The sequence below is a fragment of the Onychostruthus taczanowskii genome, unplaced genomic scaffold (genome assembly GCF_017590055.1).
Source record: "Onychostruthus taczanowskii isolate IOZ18803 unplaced genomic scaffold, ASM1759005v1 scaffold32, whole genome shotgun sequence".
In the NCBI taxonomy this organism is placed as follows: Eukaryota; Metazoa; Chordata; class Aves; order Passeriformes; family Passeridae; genus Onychostruthus; species Onychostruthus taczanowskii.
Genome location: NW_024500572.1, coordinates 5,522,925 through 5,539,369, shown reverse-complemented (window position 1 = coordinate 5,539,369; position 16,445 = coordinate 5,522,925). Strand labels below are relative to the sequence as shown.

At 44.8% G+C, this 16,445-nt stretch overlaps 1 protein-coding gene across 4 annotated transcripts in view; it reads right to left on the bottom strand.

The window, feature by feature from the left end:
- Positions 1–16,445, bottom strand: part of ULK1 (unc-51 like autophagy activating kinase 1) — a 75,890-nt gene that overhangs the window by 33,492 nt on the left and 25,953 nt on the right. For all 4 annotated transcript variants that reach the window (XM_041410424.1, XM_041410425.1, XM_041410423.1 and 1 more), the window contains exons 9-12: positions 14,801–14,902; positions 7,538–7,596; positions 3,729–3,811; positions 825–875 (exon numbers count right to left, since the gene is read on the bottom strand). In XM_041410424.1, coding sequence (XP_041266358.1) covers positions 825–875; positions 3,729–3,811; positions 7,538–7,596; positions 14,801–14,902 — 295 coding nt within the window. The remainder of the gene's footprint in view (positions 1–824; positions 876–3,728; positions 3,812–7,537; positions 7,597–14,800; positions 14,903–16,445) is intronic.

The following is a 16,445-nucleotide window of genomic DNA, read 5'->3' as shown; positions in this document are numbered from 1 at the left end:
TTGTGCTGGACATGTTTCCTCCAAGACTTGGCACTGGACACCCCAAATTAGTCACTGATGAAGATTCTTGGTGCTATATTTACTCAGGAGATTAAATGCCCAGGAGAATCCCTCCAGAGAAGACAACCATACACAATTCCACTAACCCAAGTCTCCTGGCCAGAGGACTATGATGCCCCATGCACTAGAAGCAATCCTGAATTGTTTTCTACCAAAAACAAACCTCTGAACCATAATATGTGTGGGTGCAATTTTTCCAAAGTTTTGAATCAAAAGGAGGAAGAGAGAACTTGCAATGGCAATCTTCGTTTTGGCCAGCTCCCACAGAGTAATAAATGTAACCTTTCTAAAACAAGATGTATCAAGAACTTCGATGTAAATGATGAAACAAGATTTGGTAGCCACAAAATTCTTCTGCACAGCCAGCCTGGCAAGCAGGGCCAGGAGTGCCAGTTTCCACCATTCACTAGCCTGAATGGTGCTACAGGTGAGGATGAAAAGCAAGGCCATGAGACATAATCCTGTGTACCTACAAGCACCCCACTGGCCAAGCACTTCACACAAAGCAGCTGAATACATTTCAAAACTACATTTGCTTCCACTTTAGGTTTCTAAATATCCCCCAATCATCCCTTTGAAGATAACTCAGTAAAATTAAATACATTTTGATGGCAAAATCTGGATGTGACACAGTAATAAACACTGAATCCCTGCCGAAATAACTAAGGAAATATAAAACAGTATTTTTCTTTCCTTTTGAACTAACACCAAAGGAAGTCAGGCCATGGTTCAAAAACAGTTGTAATCAAAAATGCAATACTTACATTTTTTCATAGAGGCACTTGCATCCAAGAATGGGTGATGGAAAAATTCATCTGAAAAAAAATCAAGAACAATGACTCAGTGAAAGAAAATGCCTGTAAGAAGTTTACAAAGCAGATAAAACACAGGAAGTTAGTGTTATACAGTGATTTTTCCATGCGACAATGGAAGCTGACTGACTATGGCTGCATATAGAAGCAGTCAGGAACACAGGCTGGAGACTGGATGCTGGACTTGGTCTTGAAAAAAGGATGGGAAATTAATTGGATCCCTTGCTAATCAGGATGGTGAATCACCCTAAATGTAGGGATCCAGGGGAGCTGTATTTATCACACTGCACTGCCATTCACTCCATGGAATAGGGATGATGGACAAAAATACTTTCACTGAGTGATCTTCCATGACAGACTCAAACCCATCATGCACTGAGGGCAGAAATGCATTTTTTAATGGGTCACCCCAGAACCACAGCCCAGAACTCCCTCCCTTTCACATCAAACAGAACTGCTGCTTCCTCCCCTCACTATGGGAATTCATTCTACAGATCCAGGCCAAGAAAAGCTTCTGTCCTGGCTTGCTGAACACTCTCTGCATGTTTGTCTGTCCTCACAAGTAGCCACTTCTCCCAGCTCCTTCATCTCTGATTCACTGCAGCTCTGTGCCAGAGCCCTTTCCTATCACAATCAGCAGCTCAGTCTTTTGGGAGTGTCAGCCATGGATCAACACTGATTACTGAGCTCCAGCTTCTTTCCCAGAATGGATTTCCTGTTGCAACACCCAAGGTTTACAAACTTCTTCTGTAAACAGTTCCTCTTTGGGGACTGAGCTTTCCAGAACGTAGTCACTGGGTTTTTTTGTTTGTCTGCTTTTTAACCTTAAACAATCCCTTACCCCCCAGCCTCTCCTCCCCAGTTGCCATGCCAGGGTCCAGCAGCCAGAGTGGAGTGGTCTGGAGCTTAGCCCAAGATAAGGAATGGAAATCTTTGGCAGGGAAAGCTGGCATCTCACTGATTAGATCTGCTGTGGATGGAGAACATCCCCATCTGTGGGAGCTGCTCAGCTGCTGGGGTTTCCTGCTTCTTTTTCAGCCTGCTGCAGTAGAGGAGGGTACCATCCCTCAGCCAAGCTGACTCAACTGAGGGGGTGGAAATGATGATTTCTTTCACTTTTCCCCCTCCCCGCTCCAAAGTGCTTATTAGCTGTGCTTGCAAAGCAAAATTCAAACAACCCAGCTTGTAATCATCAGCAGGAAACTTGCAACTTGAAACCCTCCTGGTTTTCCTTTAGATAATCTTGAGATTGCAGAGAGAATCAGCTCCTGGCAGAACAGCAGCTGGGACACACAACAAGCATCTGAAGTTTCAAGCTGATGAGTTGCTGTTGTGTGACTCAACTGAGCTCTCTGGAGGTCACTGTGACATCCCCAGGCAGAGGGTCTCCGGGAACAAGGAACAGCAGGAAACTCTCTCCTCTGGGGACATGCCAATTAATTGATAAAAACGTGATTAAGGACAGGACAAATCTCAATACTGCAAGATGTGCTGTAACTGTTGTCCAGAGTGATATCAAAACTACTATCTCAAATTTCCAAGTGTTAGACATGGACTCATGCACTCTACTCCCAAGAGGTACAAAACCAGCTTATATGGGCTAAAAGGGTTTGCCAGACAATTTCTGGCAGCGGGGAATTGAGAACCTCAAAGACACCTTCTTTTGAAATGCACAGCAGCATCAGAGAAGAGGTAGAGATCCACAGCCCAGATAGAAGATCTGCAGGGAATAGCCCTGCCAGGTGATTCTATCCAAGCCAGTCTGTCAGGAGCTTCAACAACTCACTTTTCAAAAGCTCATTCTCCCACTTCTACACTCCAGTAACCAGTCCTTGGCATTCATCACTGGATAACAATGATCAACCTCAGGTAATCCACAGTTGCTTATCTGGCTGACCATCCCCAGAAAGGCTTTCCTGGTATCTCTAATCCAAAAGAATAACAGAGGATGCAAAACAATTCCTCTTCATCACCTAGCATGCGCTGCCCAGGAGGAAACAACCTTCCTGAGCAGATAAGCAAACAAAAACCCAACAGAAAACCAACCCTCAACCAACCCCAGAAATATCAAGCTATTTTACCCAAGTCGGACTAAAAAGCAGCATCCTGAACACACACAGGATGTGTTTGCCTTTAGATGACCTGGTGCTTTCAGTGATTCAAGGAAAGGCTCCACCTCTGCCTGCTCCTCTAGGGCATGGCTTTCCTAGGAGGTTCTTCAGACCTCTGAGCTCAGCTAAAACACATCTGTAAGATGCTGCCAAGTCAGAACCACTGGGCTCACAATGAATGATCTCAGTTTGGAAGGAATTAATACAAAAGAGGAAATCCTCATGTCAGCCAAGTCAGGAGACTGAGATAAAGGCTTGCAGAGCTTGAGCCCTGAGAAGGACCAAGGTTTCCTTCCACAGAAATTGGAGGAGGGAAGGGTCTACAAGCAGCTGCATCTCCTGGCTCCGATTATCACAGCAAACCCTGAGAAGCAGAGGGTAGTGACTGGATTGTTCAGTAAATGAGTGCAGCTTGCAGCTCTGGGAAAAAACTGTGACAGAAAAGCACAGATACACAAGACACATTTTACCTAGTAGCACACTTAACCACAGCTCAGAGAGATGATAAAAGTAGAATCCAGGACAGGGAATGCAAGTAACAAACATATGCTGAAAGTGTGCCAAGTCTCCTTGGTTTACAAAATTTTACTGGAATCAGCACTGACCTTTCCAGCACACAAACTAAAACCCCCAAAATTATGCAACCCTCCAGGCACAGGTGAAATCCAGGTGTCTGGATGCTTCTCCTAGCACCAGCCAAAAGCACAGAGACAACAGCAGAACTCAAGGTGGAAGGAGCCCTTACCAAAGTCCATGCGGTCCTTATGGTTACGCTGCAGAAGGCCCAGCAGGAGCTGCCTCAGGTGGCTTGATGTCTCCCTGGGGATGCTAAGAATGAAAACAAAAGCAAAATAAGAGACTGGCAGTCTACTGAAACTGCTTTGACACATTCAGGAAGACAACGGGCAGATGCAAACTCACTCCGTGCCTGCTGGGCGAGGAGCACCAGGAGCTTACTGAAGGGAGGCTGATCAGAAATGTCTTTATTTTGAGTCTCTGGCTTTCACTCCCCACTGCCATTGGTCAGGCTACAGCTAATTTTGCTTCAGTGGCCTCTCCCATGAGCACCTTTCAGATCCTTCCCAATGTCATCTCTCTGGTGCTCAGCTAAGCCCATTCCACTTGCAGTATTTCACACATAATAAATAAAATCACTCCTACTTGCTCCAATGGGAATAAGATCACTAGAACAATGCAGTTTCCAAGGGGAAGCTTCCAATTAAGACACTGGTGGTGAAATGTATCACCAATTACTACCGTTTTATTAAGGCATTTATTTTTCAGTGCAGCTTATGTAAGACTAGCAAATAACCTTTGTCTATTTGCTTCCTTGATATACAGCACAGATTAATGGAAGGCCACTAAGATGTGAGCAACTGCCACCTCAGCAAGCTAAAATTTGTGCAATTATTACACTTTTCAGCATAGTTAGGAAGAAAATATTATTTTCAACAGCATTTGAAACACAAAAGAGCTGGTAAAGCATTGTGCTCTCCCTCATCCCACAAGCAGATGGGGGAGAGGCCAGGGCAGCTCTTTATAACCCCTGTAGATTGAAAAATGCAGGGAATAAATGAATGGATTAAGGCAAGGAAAGCAGAGTTCAGCTCTTGCATAAGTGGATTCAGCTCTGCTGACTTCCCTCCAGCCCCAGAGTGCTGCTGGGGGCTTTGGGCTGGGGCAGAGCTCTCCTAGAGAAGCGTGGGAGGTTGCAGCTCCTCTCAGCATTAACTCTGTTTATCATGGCTGTTCCCAGCATGGCCCCCACGCTCTGCCAGGCTTTCCCCTCTCCCCATGCTGGGTCAGCTGAGGTAATGACATGTGTGCCCAGCACAGTAATTTTAGCTCTCAGTGGCTCTGAATGTGGCTCTGGCATCAGTCACTGCCCTGAGGCCAAGCCTGACCAATTCTGGGAGAAAAATACCCCTTCCTTTATCATCTTTACCAACACACTCTGCCACAGACAGGGGTAAAACAGAAGCTAGCCCAAAAATAGCGAGGGGAAGAAAAGGGTGCTAGCTAGCACTACCAGGCTCCTGTTCAGAGAAACAGGAGAGGGCAGGCAAGGTGTGTGTTTACACATTTCAGTACCACCCAGTTATTGCTCTGTGAAGCCCTAGGCCTTGCTGGGGCAGGAATTTGAACCTAGTGATTCCAAGATGAGAGAATGATGGCAAGAATCCCTCATCCTTGTTTGTACTGGAGGAGCTGCTTTTCCATCCCTGATGCTAGAATGGTTCTGTGCACCATCTCAGGCTGACACAGGAGGAAGCCACCAGGACTCTGGAAGGGATGCAGTTAGACTGAGACTCAGGTTGAGCCTCCCATGAAAAGAGGTGCCCCTTGGAAGCACACTATGTAATGGAATAACCCAAAGATACCACAGCAAGCAGCCTCCTGAAAAATGCATTAGTGCTGGAGTCCTGCAGCCCTGCAGTGTTATCATCATCATTTATTTATCTGTGACACATAAAACACTCATTCAAAATGAGTCCATTTCCCACCTATGACTTTAACCTTGGTTTTAAAGCCAAGAAACAGGTACATCAACTCATGGACTTCAGATGACACAACACAGATGAAGAGGGTGCAGATTAACAGCCTGTTTGTCTCCTCTTACCTCCCATGTCCAAAGCATCAAGCTTTGCTACCCTTCAGAATTATTTTCTAGGGCCATCTTTTTAAACATGAGCAACAAATCTGCCTCCTTGCCCCCACGACCTGGATGTACCTTGCCATGCAAACCAGCACAATGAATGTTAATTGTTTAGATCAGCACTATTAAAATTGTGAAGCCTTCAGGCTTCTGCTGCCGTGGGCTCCCCAGAATGCTCAGAACAGCATCTCCTCACCTGTCAGCAGCAGCACTGCAGCCAGGGACTGCTTCCCCACCCCATTCCCAAGCCAAAACACTTTCCCTGGCCATGGCAAGGAAGCGTGTGCCAGCCTGCATAGCCCCAAGGAAAATGAAACCAAATCCTGGCACTGCTGCAGTCTGAGAAGGAGGTCTCTGGAGTAGTTTTGTGTTTCATCCTGTGCTGGCAGGGCACTCAAGGAGTTTATTCATGTTTACTCAGGAATAGCACAGATTGCAGCCCATGCTAAAGAGATAAACTGACTTTGGAAAGAGGGAATTGCCATTTACACAAAGACCTGTTCAGATCCGACTTCCACAGTGAGAAAAACAATCACCTTGGATCTGAATTTTGGAAGAATTCAATAGTTCAAAAGTGCAGGTAAGTGAAAATGGCAAATGCAGACTGTGAAGGACTCAAAGGACTAATCCCTACAAGAACAGACATGCTCTCCTCTTACAGCTGAGTTCAATTTCTCCCCGTCCCTGCACCATGAGCCAAACAACAGCAGGGCAGTGGGATCAACACAAGAAAACTTCTTAGTTTTATGGATTAATTTCTCATTTTGTACGAGGGGCTACCTCAATGAGCAGCCATGTTCTGGGCTGTGTAGGTAAAACAGAAGCTCTGCTTTCTGCTCACACAGACTGGCTCCAACTATGCAGTCACATTTTTGCTTTAAATTGTTTCTTTTCAGGTGTTTTACTCCATCACATCCTCTGGTTCAGTCCAGGTGCCCCAGGGGTAATCCTGGTAGAAATTTGTGCCTTTTCCCCAAATCAAAAAAGGAAGTAATTAAAGGGAAATTAACTGCAGTATCAGTATCACAAGTCATTGATAAGAGCTCCAGCTTCTTGACAGTTCCTTCCAGTTATCTCTTGGAGCTGTCTGAAGTGATAAGGGAAAAGAAAAATACATGTACAGCAACCCAATGAACTTCCTGCATATATGGCTGCATTAGCAGCTCTGCCAACTAGGAGATAACTTTCTGGTTAAAAAAGGCCATCCAGATTTTAGATATACAATCTGGAATTTTAGTCCTGTCTCTGTATCAGGCTGAGGTTTTCAGAGCCAGCATGAGCTTCTGCTTTCAGAGCTCAGAAATGAAAAGGAGAGACCACAGCAACAAAACCAAAATACCCTGACAAATCACAGCACCGAGCAGAGAGGTAACATACACCCCACTGGGATGAGAGCAGTTCTCCTGCCCCTGGAAACTGCAGCAGTGTCCATTTCCAGGGAGGTTATAGTGTTTCCCCCAAGAGCAGGATGGACACAAGCAGTTGCTGCCCTGACACGTGAGAAATGGGAATGTGATCCTCAGGCAGGTATGGCAGGTTCCAGCAGAGGCTGCAGCCTGGCTGCTCCCACGATCCCAGAGTTGCCTTGAGTTCCTCCCAAGGCTCTCAGCCTCAGGGAAGCCACGTGTGGAACAGGACCTCTAGATGGCTCTTGGAATCACCAACAGCCCTGAATTTTTGCAATGTAGGAGAACAGTGTCTGCAGAGAGACAGGACACCCCAACCCTGCTGCTGTCCGACTTTCCCTGGGCCACATCACTGCTGGTTTCAGGAATGGGGAAAGGCAGGAGGCCAAATATTTCGGTCACCTCCCCAAGTGACAAGCCAGGAGCATGCAAGGACAGGTGTAAACACAGTAAACAAGTGCCTACAAACATTGACACTGGAAAAATTCTTACTTGGGCATCAGCATCTTGTTTTTCTCATAGAAGAGGCGGAGATCCTGTGGGCTGCTGGCCTGTGGAGGAGAAAGAAACCAGCACATGAAGCAGTTGACAATGAAGGAAAGGGATTAGCATCTTTATTTCACTGTTGCTCTGAAGAGCAGAGGCACTTTTTAATTGCTGGACCAGCACAGACAATGCAGCTTGCTTTACACTGAAAAGGCAGCCCTGTGCTGCAGTGAAAATACAACATTTCAACCTGCTGCCCTTTTGTCCCTGACCTGGTTCTGTCCTGCTCTGCCCTTCCACAGGCTGAGCTTCACTGCAGTGGGCTCTGATGCTCAGGTTTGAGCTGGCCTAATAGCCTCACCCAGGAGACTAAATAATTGTGGACGTGAGGAGTCCCAAATGATGAATGGCAGCTCCTGCTGAGAACATGGATTAGTGCTGCAGGGCATTTAGAAAAGGGGCAGGGAGCCTGCTGATGGGCAAGGGATCTGTGAAGAGGCTAGGAACATGGAGAAACAGCAACTGAATTAGTATTTTCTACTTTAGTTCCAGGAAGCCAGAAGGGCTCAAGCCACAGCACTATTTTATTTGTGCAGTAATAAACACAACTGCGGGGGATGTTGATGACAAGATTCCAAATTCTGAGAGATGGGATTAAAAAAAAAGGTGGGGGCTAGGCACAAGAGGTTTACAGCTGAGGTTAAAAATAAAATCACCAGTAGACGAGCACAGACACATAAAAATCCCCTAATATAAATTCTCCACTTGTTTTCATGCAATGAATAATACAGGCCAGTAAATTAACCCTAGTGTCTCAAGCTTTTCTGCTTAGGCAAAGTTGCTTTATTAAAGGCAGAGCAGGCTGGCTGGCACGACACAGACATGAAGGCACATAAACAGGGCAGGAAGATCAGAGGGATTCATCTGCAATCAATTATTAGTGCAGCAGAGTGTGTAGGAAAGTGTGAATGAGGAGGCAACAGGCAGCTTCTCCTGATGTTCAGGGCAGGTTCAAAAACCCCTCGAGCCTTCCACCTACTTCTATTTCTAAATTAGAAGCATTTAAGGTCAATTAAGATGCTTAAAATGGCAAATCAGACAGGCCAATCTGCAGATGGCCATCAAAATACCACTAACACTGTATGGCTGGAAAAGCAGCCACATAAGATGCTGTTTCAACATCACCTACTCCCTCTGGCTGAAGATGAAAATAAAGGATAACTGAGAGCTAAAAAAACCTCAAAAGAAACCAAAGGTAGACTCAAAAAAGCTGATAGTATCAACACACTTGTGTAGTACTCATCAGGGCAGTGTTTTTTATACAGCCTTACCAACAGAAGCTACACCAAAAGAACATCAGAATTAAAGCATAGCACCTTGTTACACAGATGCCAAACTGCATCATAATTTCCAACTGCTGCCACTCAATTTGATTCAGGAAAACTCCATTTTACACCTTCCCCTGGCAGACCTTGGAATGTAATTAGATTAATATTTGGCAAACTTTAGGGAGGCAAGCATACACACTGCACCAAATATCCTGGCCACTTTGCCCAGAGTGATGACAAATATTCCTGACAGACAAAGTAAAAGGAGGGGCAGAAATCCAGCCGAGGGAGGGAAGGGCTCATTCACTTCAGAGAGATACAAGCCTTGGCTGTTTGCTCTGGTCATTTCCTGTTGCAACAGCTCAATTGTTTCACAAACACAATGAAGCTCTGATCTACTTCAAACACTGTTTTGTCAGAAATTTTCCTGGCAATAAAGAGACAGTATATTTAAAGCAGCACATATATGAAGACCAGTTCATTAGAGAAGGTTTCTAAGCACTGGCTTGGACAAAGTTCTCAATGAAGTTTTCCTCCTCTTTGTACAAATTCAAGAGATGTCCCTGTAGGGATGCTGTTCCTCCACATTCTGCTGTCTCAGTACCAGCCCCACTTGCTCTGCAGGGACCCTGCCAGGCTGCCAGGTTCCTCCCCACCCAGACCACACTCCTCCCTCAGGCTGTCCCTGAGCCTGTGATTCAAGGCTGGTCCAAGTGCAGATACCAGGGGAAGAGAGTCATTCCAGTGAGTGCCCAGCACAGACAGCCATGGATCACCCTTCATTTGGTAAAACCAACTGCAGCCTCATGTAACTTCATTATTAATTGACTGAGTCACACAGTTCTGCTCTCAGTAACCTGTCCACTGCTCTCTTGCTATCACACAATTCATAAAGCACCAGGATCCTCAGCCAGTTTGCTCACCTCTCCTTTCAATAAATAGTGCTTCTCTAAGAATCATGGGAAAAAAAAAAACAAACTCAATTTTGTAATACAGTAAAAATGTCACTTGAATTCCCTTATCTAGGAAGCTAAGAACTTAAATTGAAATCTGCCTTCCAGGCAGATACACCCTGCCCAAGAAAAACACCAGAGGCATGAAACAACCACACCATTCAAGGTACACAGAGCCAACTTCTACCTGTGGGACAGCACCCATCTATCAGAACCAGGGATGCAGAACAGCTCAGCTTTCCCTGAGGCCAGGAGGGCACCCCAGCAGGTCAGTTCACACGCTCAGTCCCCCTCTCATGTCGCTTGGAGCAGCTGCATTTTGGTTTTGTCTACCCTTTCTATATATAGAGGCAATTGGGCAAATTCAATCCTGCCACTCTGTTACTTTGTCCTGAGCAGCAGTGGAAATATGTTGAGCCAACAAAGGCATTCAGCAGAACCCTGCCAAATCCCCTTCAGTGCTGGCTGCCTGGCAGTGAATTCATGTGAAAAGCAGGCAGGGTGGTGCTTCCAAAAGCACTCAGCAGTGGATTTGTCATGCTTGGGCCACGGCTGGATGCAAAAGCCCAGCATTGACACAGAGGAGGACCAGAGACTTTCACACCTTCCCTGAAGAGCCCTGTCTATTCAACACTCCAGAGCAGGTGTATGGTATTGCCCTGCTCTTTGAATCCTTTTCTTGGGGATTCAGAGGTGAAGAAAGGGGACTTGGTTATGTTAGAAAGAAAAACAAGTAATATTATTTCTAGCTCAGCAGCTCTAGGCAAAAGCTTGAAAATCTACTGGAAATACTTTCTGATATTTTAAGACTCCCACAACTAAGTGGCTGGCATTCAGAGGACTTGAAAGCCCAAGGACCAGAACCAAGCAAACAAAAACCCATCCCCTGAACAATTTTCTTTAGCAGTCCATGGATTTCTCTCTACTGCCAACAGAGACCCACAAACACTGGTCCAAAAGGCAGTGGTCCATTGACTTGTTGCTGTAGTCAATCACTGCACCCAGCCTCAGCAGAATTACCCACCAGTTCCAGGAATTCCTGTCCCCATGGACACAGAGCACTCCAAAGGAACAGAGCTGGGAACAGAAGAGCAAGCTGCCTAACAAATATACCAGGGGCTCAAATTCTTGGCATAAAATCCACCCTTTCCTGGTGTTCCTCAAGGCCATTTCACAACATAGCAGTTGCTGCAAGTGATACATAATCCCAGTACTTATGCAGACAGAATTAACTCAGAATTAAAGCAGTGAACTTGGTACACCAGACTTAGAAATTAATTTTTCACCTAACAGCTAGCTGGGGTGAGAACATAAACATTAACTCTTTCGGAGCTGCCAGACCAGGCAGAAAAACTTGCATTAATTCTCTTGTCAGTTCCCTGCTCTTTGTCTCAGTCTCCCCCAGACACAGGGTACCATGTCCATAGAAAGCTCAAGATTCCTGCAAAGGCTCAGACAGCAGACAAGCAGGTTTCAGGGTGTTTGGCAGGATCTGATGTCCCACTGCCACTGCCAGAGCCAGCTGTGACACAACCTGCACGTGCTCAGTGGGGTGTCTGCTTACCAAGAGCTGCCCAGATTTAAAAGGGGTCACACAACAGAAGCCACCAGAAATATCAGTGTGGTTCCTCCCACACAGGGGAAAAAAAAAAGAAAGAGGAGATGGAGGTCATTTAACTAATCATATTTAAAACACCATCTGACAAGGACTTGATTGGTTTTGGATTGTTTTAGACCTTGTGTAAATCTTTCTTCTCTTGCCTCCAGCTTTATTTCTGGTTGTCACTTGTTTACACAGCCAGCACCACCTCAGGGTGGGCATGGAGTCCCAAGCTTTGCAACTCAGGTATGGACAAGAATAAACCACTAGACTCCCAAGGCCCTTCCCAGGTCTGGTCAGGAGCAGGAAATGCACTGTTCAAGTCCTGTCCTCAGTGACAGAAATGCAGAGATGTGAGTGCAGACCACTTATTAGGCAAGGCAAATTAACAATTCCACATTAATACAGAGCTCAGAAAATCTGTTTATAGGGATTATGAATCCCATTAATCTCATCCCTATGGCAGTCTCACTGTTTTGTTTATGGCCATGTTTAATACAAAAAGCTCCTTAAGAAAGCTTCACCAGCCATCCTACCAACTGTTCACATCTGAGCATCAGCAGCTTCTTTCTTCTCTGTGTGCAGTGAGGCACGGAAGGGACAGGAATGGCTCTGGGAAATTGCCTTGGGTGACCCAGCTGTAGTTAATTTTAACTCTGAGACAGCCAGAAATCACATTCATGCACATGCACATCTCTGTCTTGATTTACAAGCACTTTCAAGATTGACAGTTGCCTCAGCCTTTCCACACATTTGATCTTTTTTCCATCTAACTCGTTTCCCTGAAGCTCTGTTTTATTTTTAGGCAGCTCATTCCTCCTCAGTGCAGATAACACTGGAGTCCTTTTTGTCTGCATCCTCCTGAAGGTGCCTTGGCTCAGGCAGTGGCAGCTACAGCACCCAAACTCAGCGTTTCATGAGCTCCAGATTCCCATGGGAATCTCAGCTAGACAGAGAAGAGGGGCTGACTTTGCCAGCCTGGGAGGGAAGGCACCGTGAGGATTTAGCCTGAAGAGGTTCACTCAGAAATCCAGTTCCTGGCTTCCCTGTACAACTGGGTCTGCTGGTGGCACTATGTGGAATCTGCCTGCTTTCTTCCCACCCACTGGTAGCCATCCCTCCCAAAAGCACTCATTCCTGCTCATGGTGTCCCAATCACCTCTGTCCACTGCCCCTCTCTTCTCCTAAAACCTCTTTAAACACCAGCTTCTTGCCTGCTCAGTGACCATCACAAAATTCTTACAACACAGTCCTGCCAACAAAGACAGAAAGCCAGTTAACCTTTAACCAGCTTCCCCCAGACAGGCTTCTTTCACCTGCATCTCAAGCTGGAAGGCAATTTGTGACATGCATGGCCAAAACAAATAGATGGGGCACAAAGAACCATCTGGGCTGAGCTCCTCTCTCTCCCTGATCAAACACACCCACAGCTGCTACTGCAGTCACAAACAGGGCCTGGCATTTTGTTTCAAAATACAACCTCCAAAAGAGGAAAGGGTGTGGGGAAAACTGAAATAGAGAAACCAAGAACCCCCATTCCAACCTAACAGATGTTTATGGGAGAGAGTTATCTAATGAGGCAAGCACAAAACAAGGTCAGGAACTGCTGGGCAGGGATGAAGTGTCCCTTCACTGCCCACTCCAAGGCAGGGCACTGCCATGCCTCAATCAGAGACAAAGAACCCCTATGATAAAGTCACCACATTAAACAATAATTAAATAATTTGAATGAGTAGGCCACAAGGTGCCTTTAGAGACTTAAAGGCACCAAGATACAAGGGAGAATCTGTGCCAGGCTCTCCTATGCATGCAGTCAAAGCTTGCTTTCTCCTCCCCTCCATTTTCTTCCTAACACACAAATATTTATTTTCTTTCATCCTAACAGTCCTTTTCTCCTCTCAAACAAAGATACCAACGCTGATGACAAGATGCAGCCAGTAAACAGAAGCCATTCAGAAGTTTCAGTGCATTTTGTAGGGGTTTATAAAAAAAGTAACATGCAAAGGAAATGAAGTCTTGCTCTAAATACAGAAGAAGCTGGTGGACAGAATATAAAGCATTGGAGTGGAAGATTCTTATAGCAGCAGGGAAAAAATTACCCTGAAGGAAAAAAGTGTTCTTGGCTCTAGACAAAACCAAAACATACCATTAGTTTACTCCTGTATTTGCCCACTCTTTCCTGCAACAGATTCAGAACTCACTTTATCCTCCCTGATGATGTAACTGCATAAACATTCCAGGTCTTGTGTGAAATCCTAAAGAGCTGTGGAACTAAAGCTCATAACGTCCTTCACTTCATAAAATTTGCCTTATTATTAGAGCATAAATTTCCCTCTGACTTTCTTTTGTGTTATTCATTTTTGTTTCTTTTTTATTAATTTCTGGGGGTTTGTTGGGGATTTTCCCCATTTTGTTTTGTTGGAGAATCAGGATAAAGGGATGTCAGGCCCTAAGAAGAGAGGACCAGAAAGCAAGGGGGGAAAAATCTGACAACTACAATAGTTTGAAAGAGTAATTTGAAGGGAGAGTCTGCTGATCTCATTCAGAGATGAAAGAAGTAAAGTAGCACACAGTGTGGCTAACAAAAAAAATACACTGAGTCTAGGTGAATTCCAGCTATGGATGATGAAAATATGTGAAGTAATTCTGAAGCAACAGGAGTAAGGCTGTGGTGAATTCTCCCCCATTTATTAAAAAAAAAAAAAAATCAGAGAATGCTGTTCACAAAGGATATGCTGTAGCTCATCCAGAAGTTATGGCATTAAGTACAGGGTGGAGCTTTACAGGGCTGTGTTATATTTGGAGGGGTTTGGATCTGATGAACATAAACATTTCAGGCTGCAAGAGACTGCTGTGAGATGACAGATAAGAACCTTTTGATATTATCCAACTTAACTGCTCTGAAAACCAAGTTGATTTATCTGCAATACACTACTTACCACCAAATCATCCTGAACATTAAGTTGCAATTACAATGTTTCTTATAGCCCTTCTATATCCAACAGAATTATAATTATAAATTATACACTGACTACAGTTGTAAATACAAACTGATTTTCTAAGTGCAGGCCTAAAAAAACCCCACTGCTTTAACTGATTCATGGTAATTTTCTCAAGAAGTGACCCTTCTTAAGCTCCTATAACTGGGAAATGCATTTTAATGAGAGACAGCCCAGAGAACAGTCATATTCTAGTAACACAACCAGAATTACAACATATAAAGCACAACACTCAACACTGTCAGGTTGTTAGCCAGACCTTCATGGGGCTGATCTATGGGAGTTAATATCAGAGATGACAAAAGCCTTAGAGCAACCAGATTAGCAGGAAAAAATAAGAGATTAAAGAAGTAGGAGAGAGTCACAAACATCAAATCTAAGCAACTCACCTGGAAGGGAGCCTTTCCTGTCAGACACTGATAAATGATGGTTCCTATACTCCAGAGGTCAGCTTTGGCATCATAGTGTTGTGACATAATGACTTCTGGTGCCTTTTGGGGGAGAGAAGGGAAATTTCTTTTATAAAAAGAAGTTGTTTTGGTGTTGTTTTTTTGTTGTTTTTTTTTTTTTTTTTAGCAACTCCAAGAGATAAGTCACTATTATGCTATAGAACTTCTTGAGCTAGATTCCCCAATAACCACGAAGATTTACTCCCAATAAGACTGTAACACTTTATTGAAAGGGCCACTTCCCTAATTAAGTGGGGGAAGCATAGACTTTCATTCAGAAGACAAAAATACATCCTAATATTGTGTATTTTGGGCAAACTCAGTACTTCCCCTTCTGCCAGTGTAGCATTTTCTGCTGAATCCACCAGAAGAAATCCCATTGAAATCACAAACAGATCTTCTCAACCAAAGCAAGGAGCAAGACCAAGAGCAGCAAAGGCTCCCACTGCACAGGTAAACTCCAGCCTCCATCCTGAGCTGCACCACTTGGGCACTTCCCTCATTTAGCCCAAGATGGCAGCACATTAATTCAGCTGCAGGGCCTGGTGCCAAGGTCACAGTTGGGGTTCAAAGGCAGTGTTCCAGCCCAACAGCTTGAGCCCTGCTGTGCCTCAGGTTTCTAATCCCACATTGTGCCCTCAGCTGCTCCCTCCCAGGCTGGTTCCAGAAGCTGGAGACAGTGCAAGCCCCCAGAGCCCCTGGCTCAGCAGGCAGAGCCTCAGGAGCAGCAGCAGAGGAGGGACAGGAGGGCAGCCTGACTAATCCCATGTGTTTATAACTACAGATTTCATTGCACTGCTGCCAGCATGGAACAGGATCAATTTTTTAGCTCTGTTAGAAGTAAAGGCCACACGTAATGGAAAAAAAATGGCAACAAGTAAATTGTGGACAGGAGCTTGGTCTGTCCCTAAGGGAAGGAGGCATGACACCAAAAACAGCCAAAGCAGCAGGACAAGAACTGCACAAGGAGGTTTCAAGTCTTGCCATGGCATAGATCATACTGGATTTCAGACAGAAAGCTCTTTTTGGTAGAGGTAAAATACCTTTCTGGTTTTTTTAAAGAGCAAAATTGAATAAAGCAGCAATAGGTTTTGAGCTATAGCAGGGATTAAAGTCCTGCCTTGCCAGCAGATGCTCCCAGAGCTCCTGCACAAGACCTACAATAGCAGTAGGGAAACACTTCAAAACCCTCCCTAAATCCCAACTGAACCCTCCCTTCCCATCTTCCTTCAAACCCATCAATAAACAGAGAACAATATGAAACACTGAGATTTCTTGTAACATCCAGTGTTGTTTAAAATGAAAATAAAAAACAAATAGAAAAAAACCATCATCGCTAGTTTCCTCCAGCCCTTTCAGAAAATAAGCTGGGTGTTTTCAATTACTTTCACAAGAGACTCTGAAAGAAAAAGTATCACTAAAAATAGACAATTCAGGAAACTCTCACAGGAGAGGAGAGTTACATCATCTTCACATATAGCATAGTTCAAATAAACATCAGGCTTCAAAAAAAGGGAGAGAGAGGAAGTGTGTTTTGCTTGAGGTAGTTCTGTGGAACAGACTACCAGATGCACTAGGCCTGTGC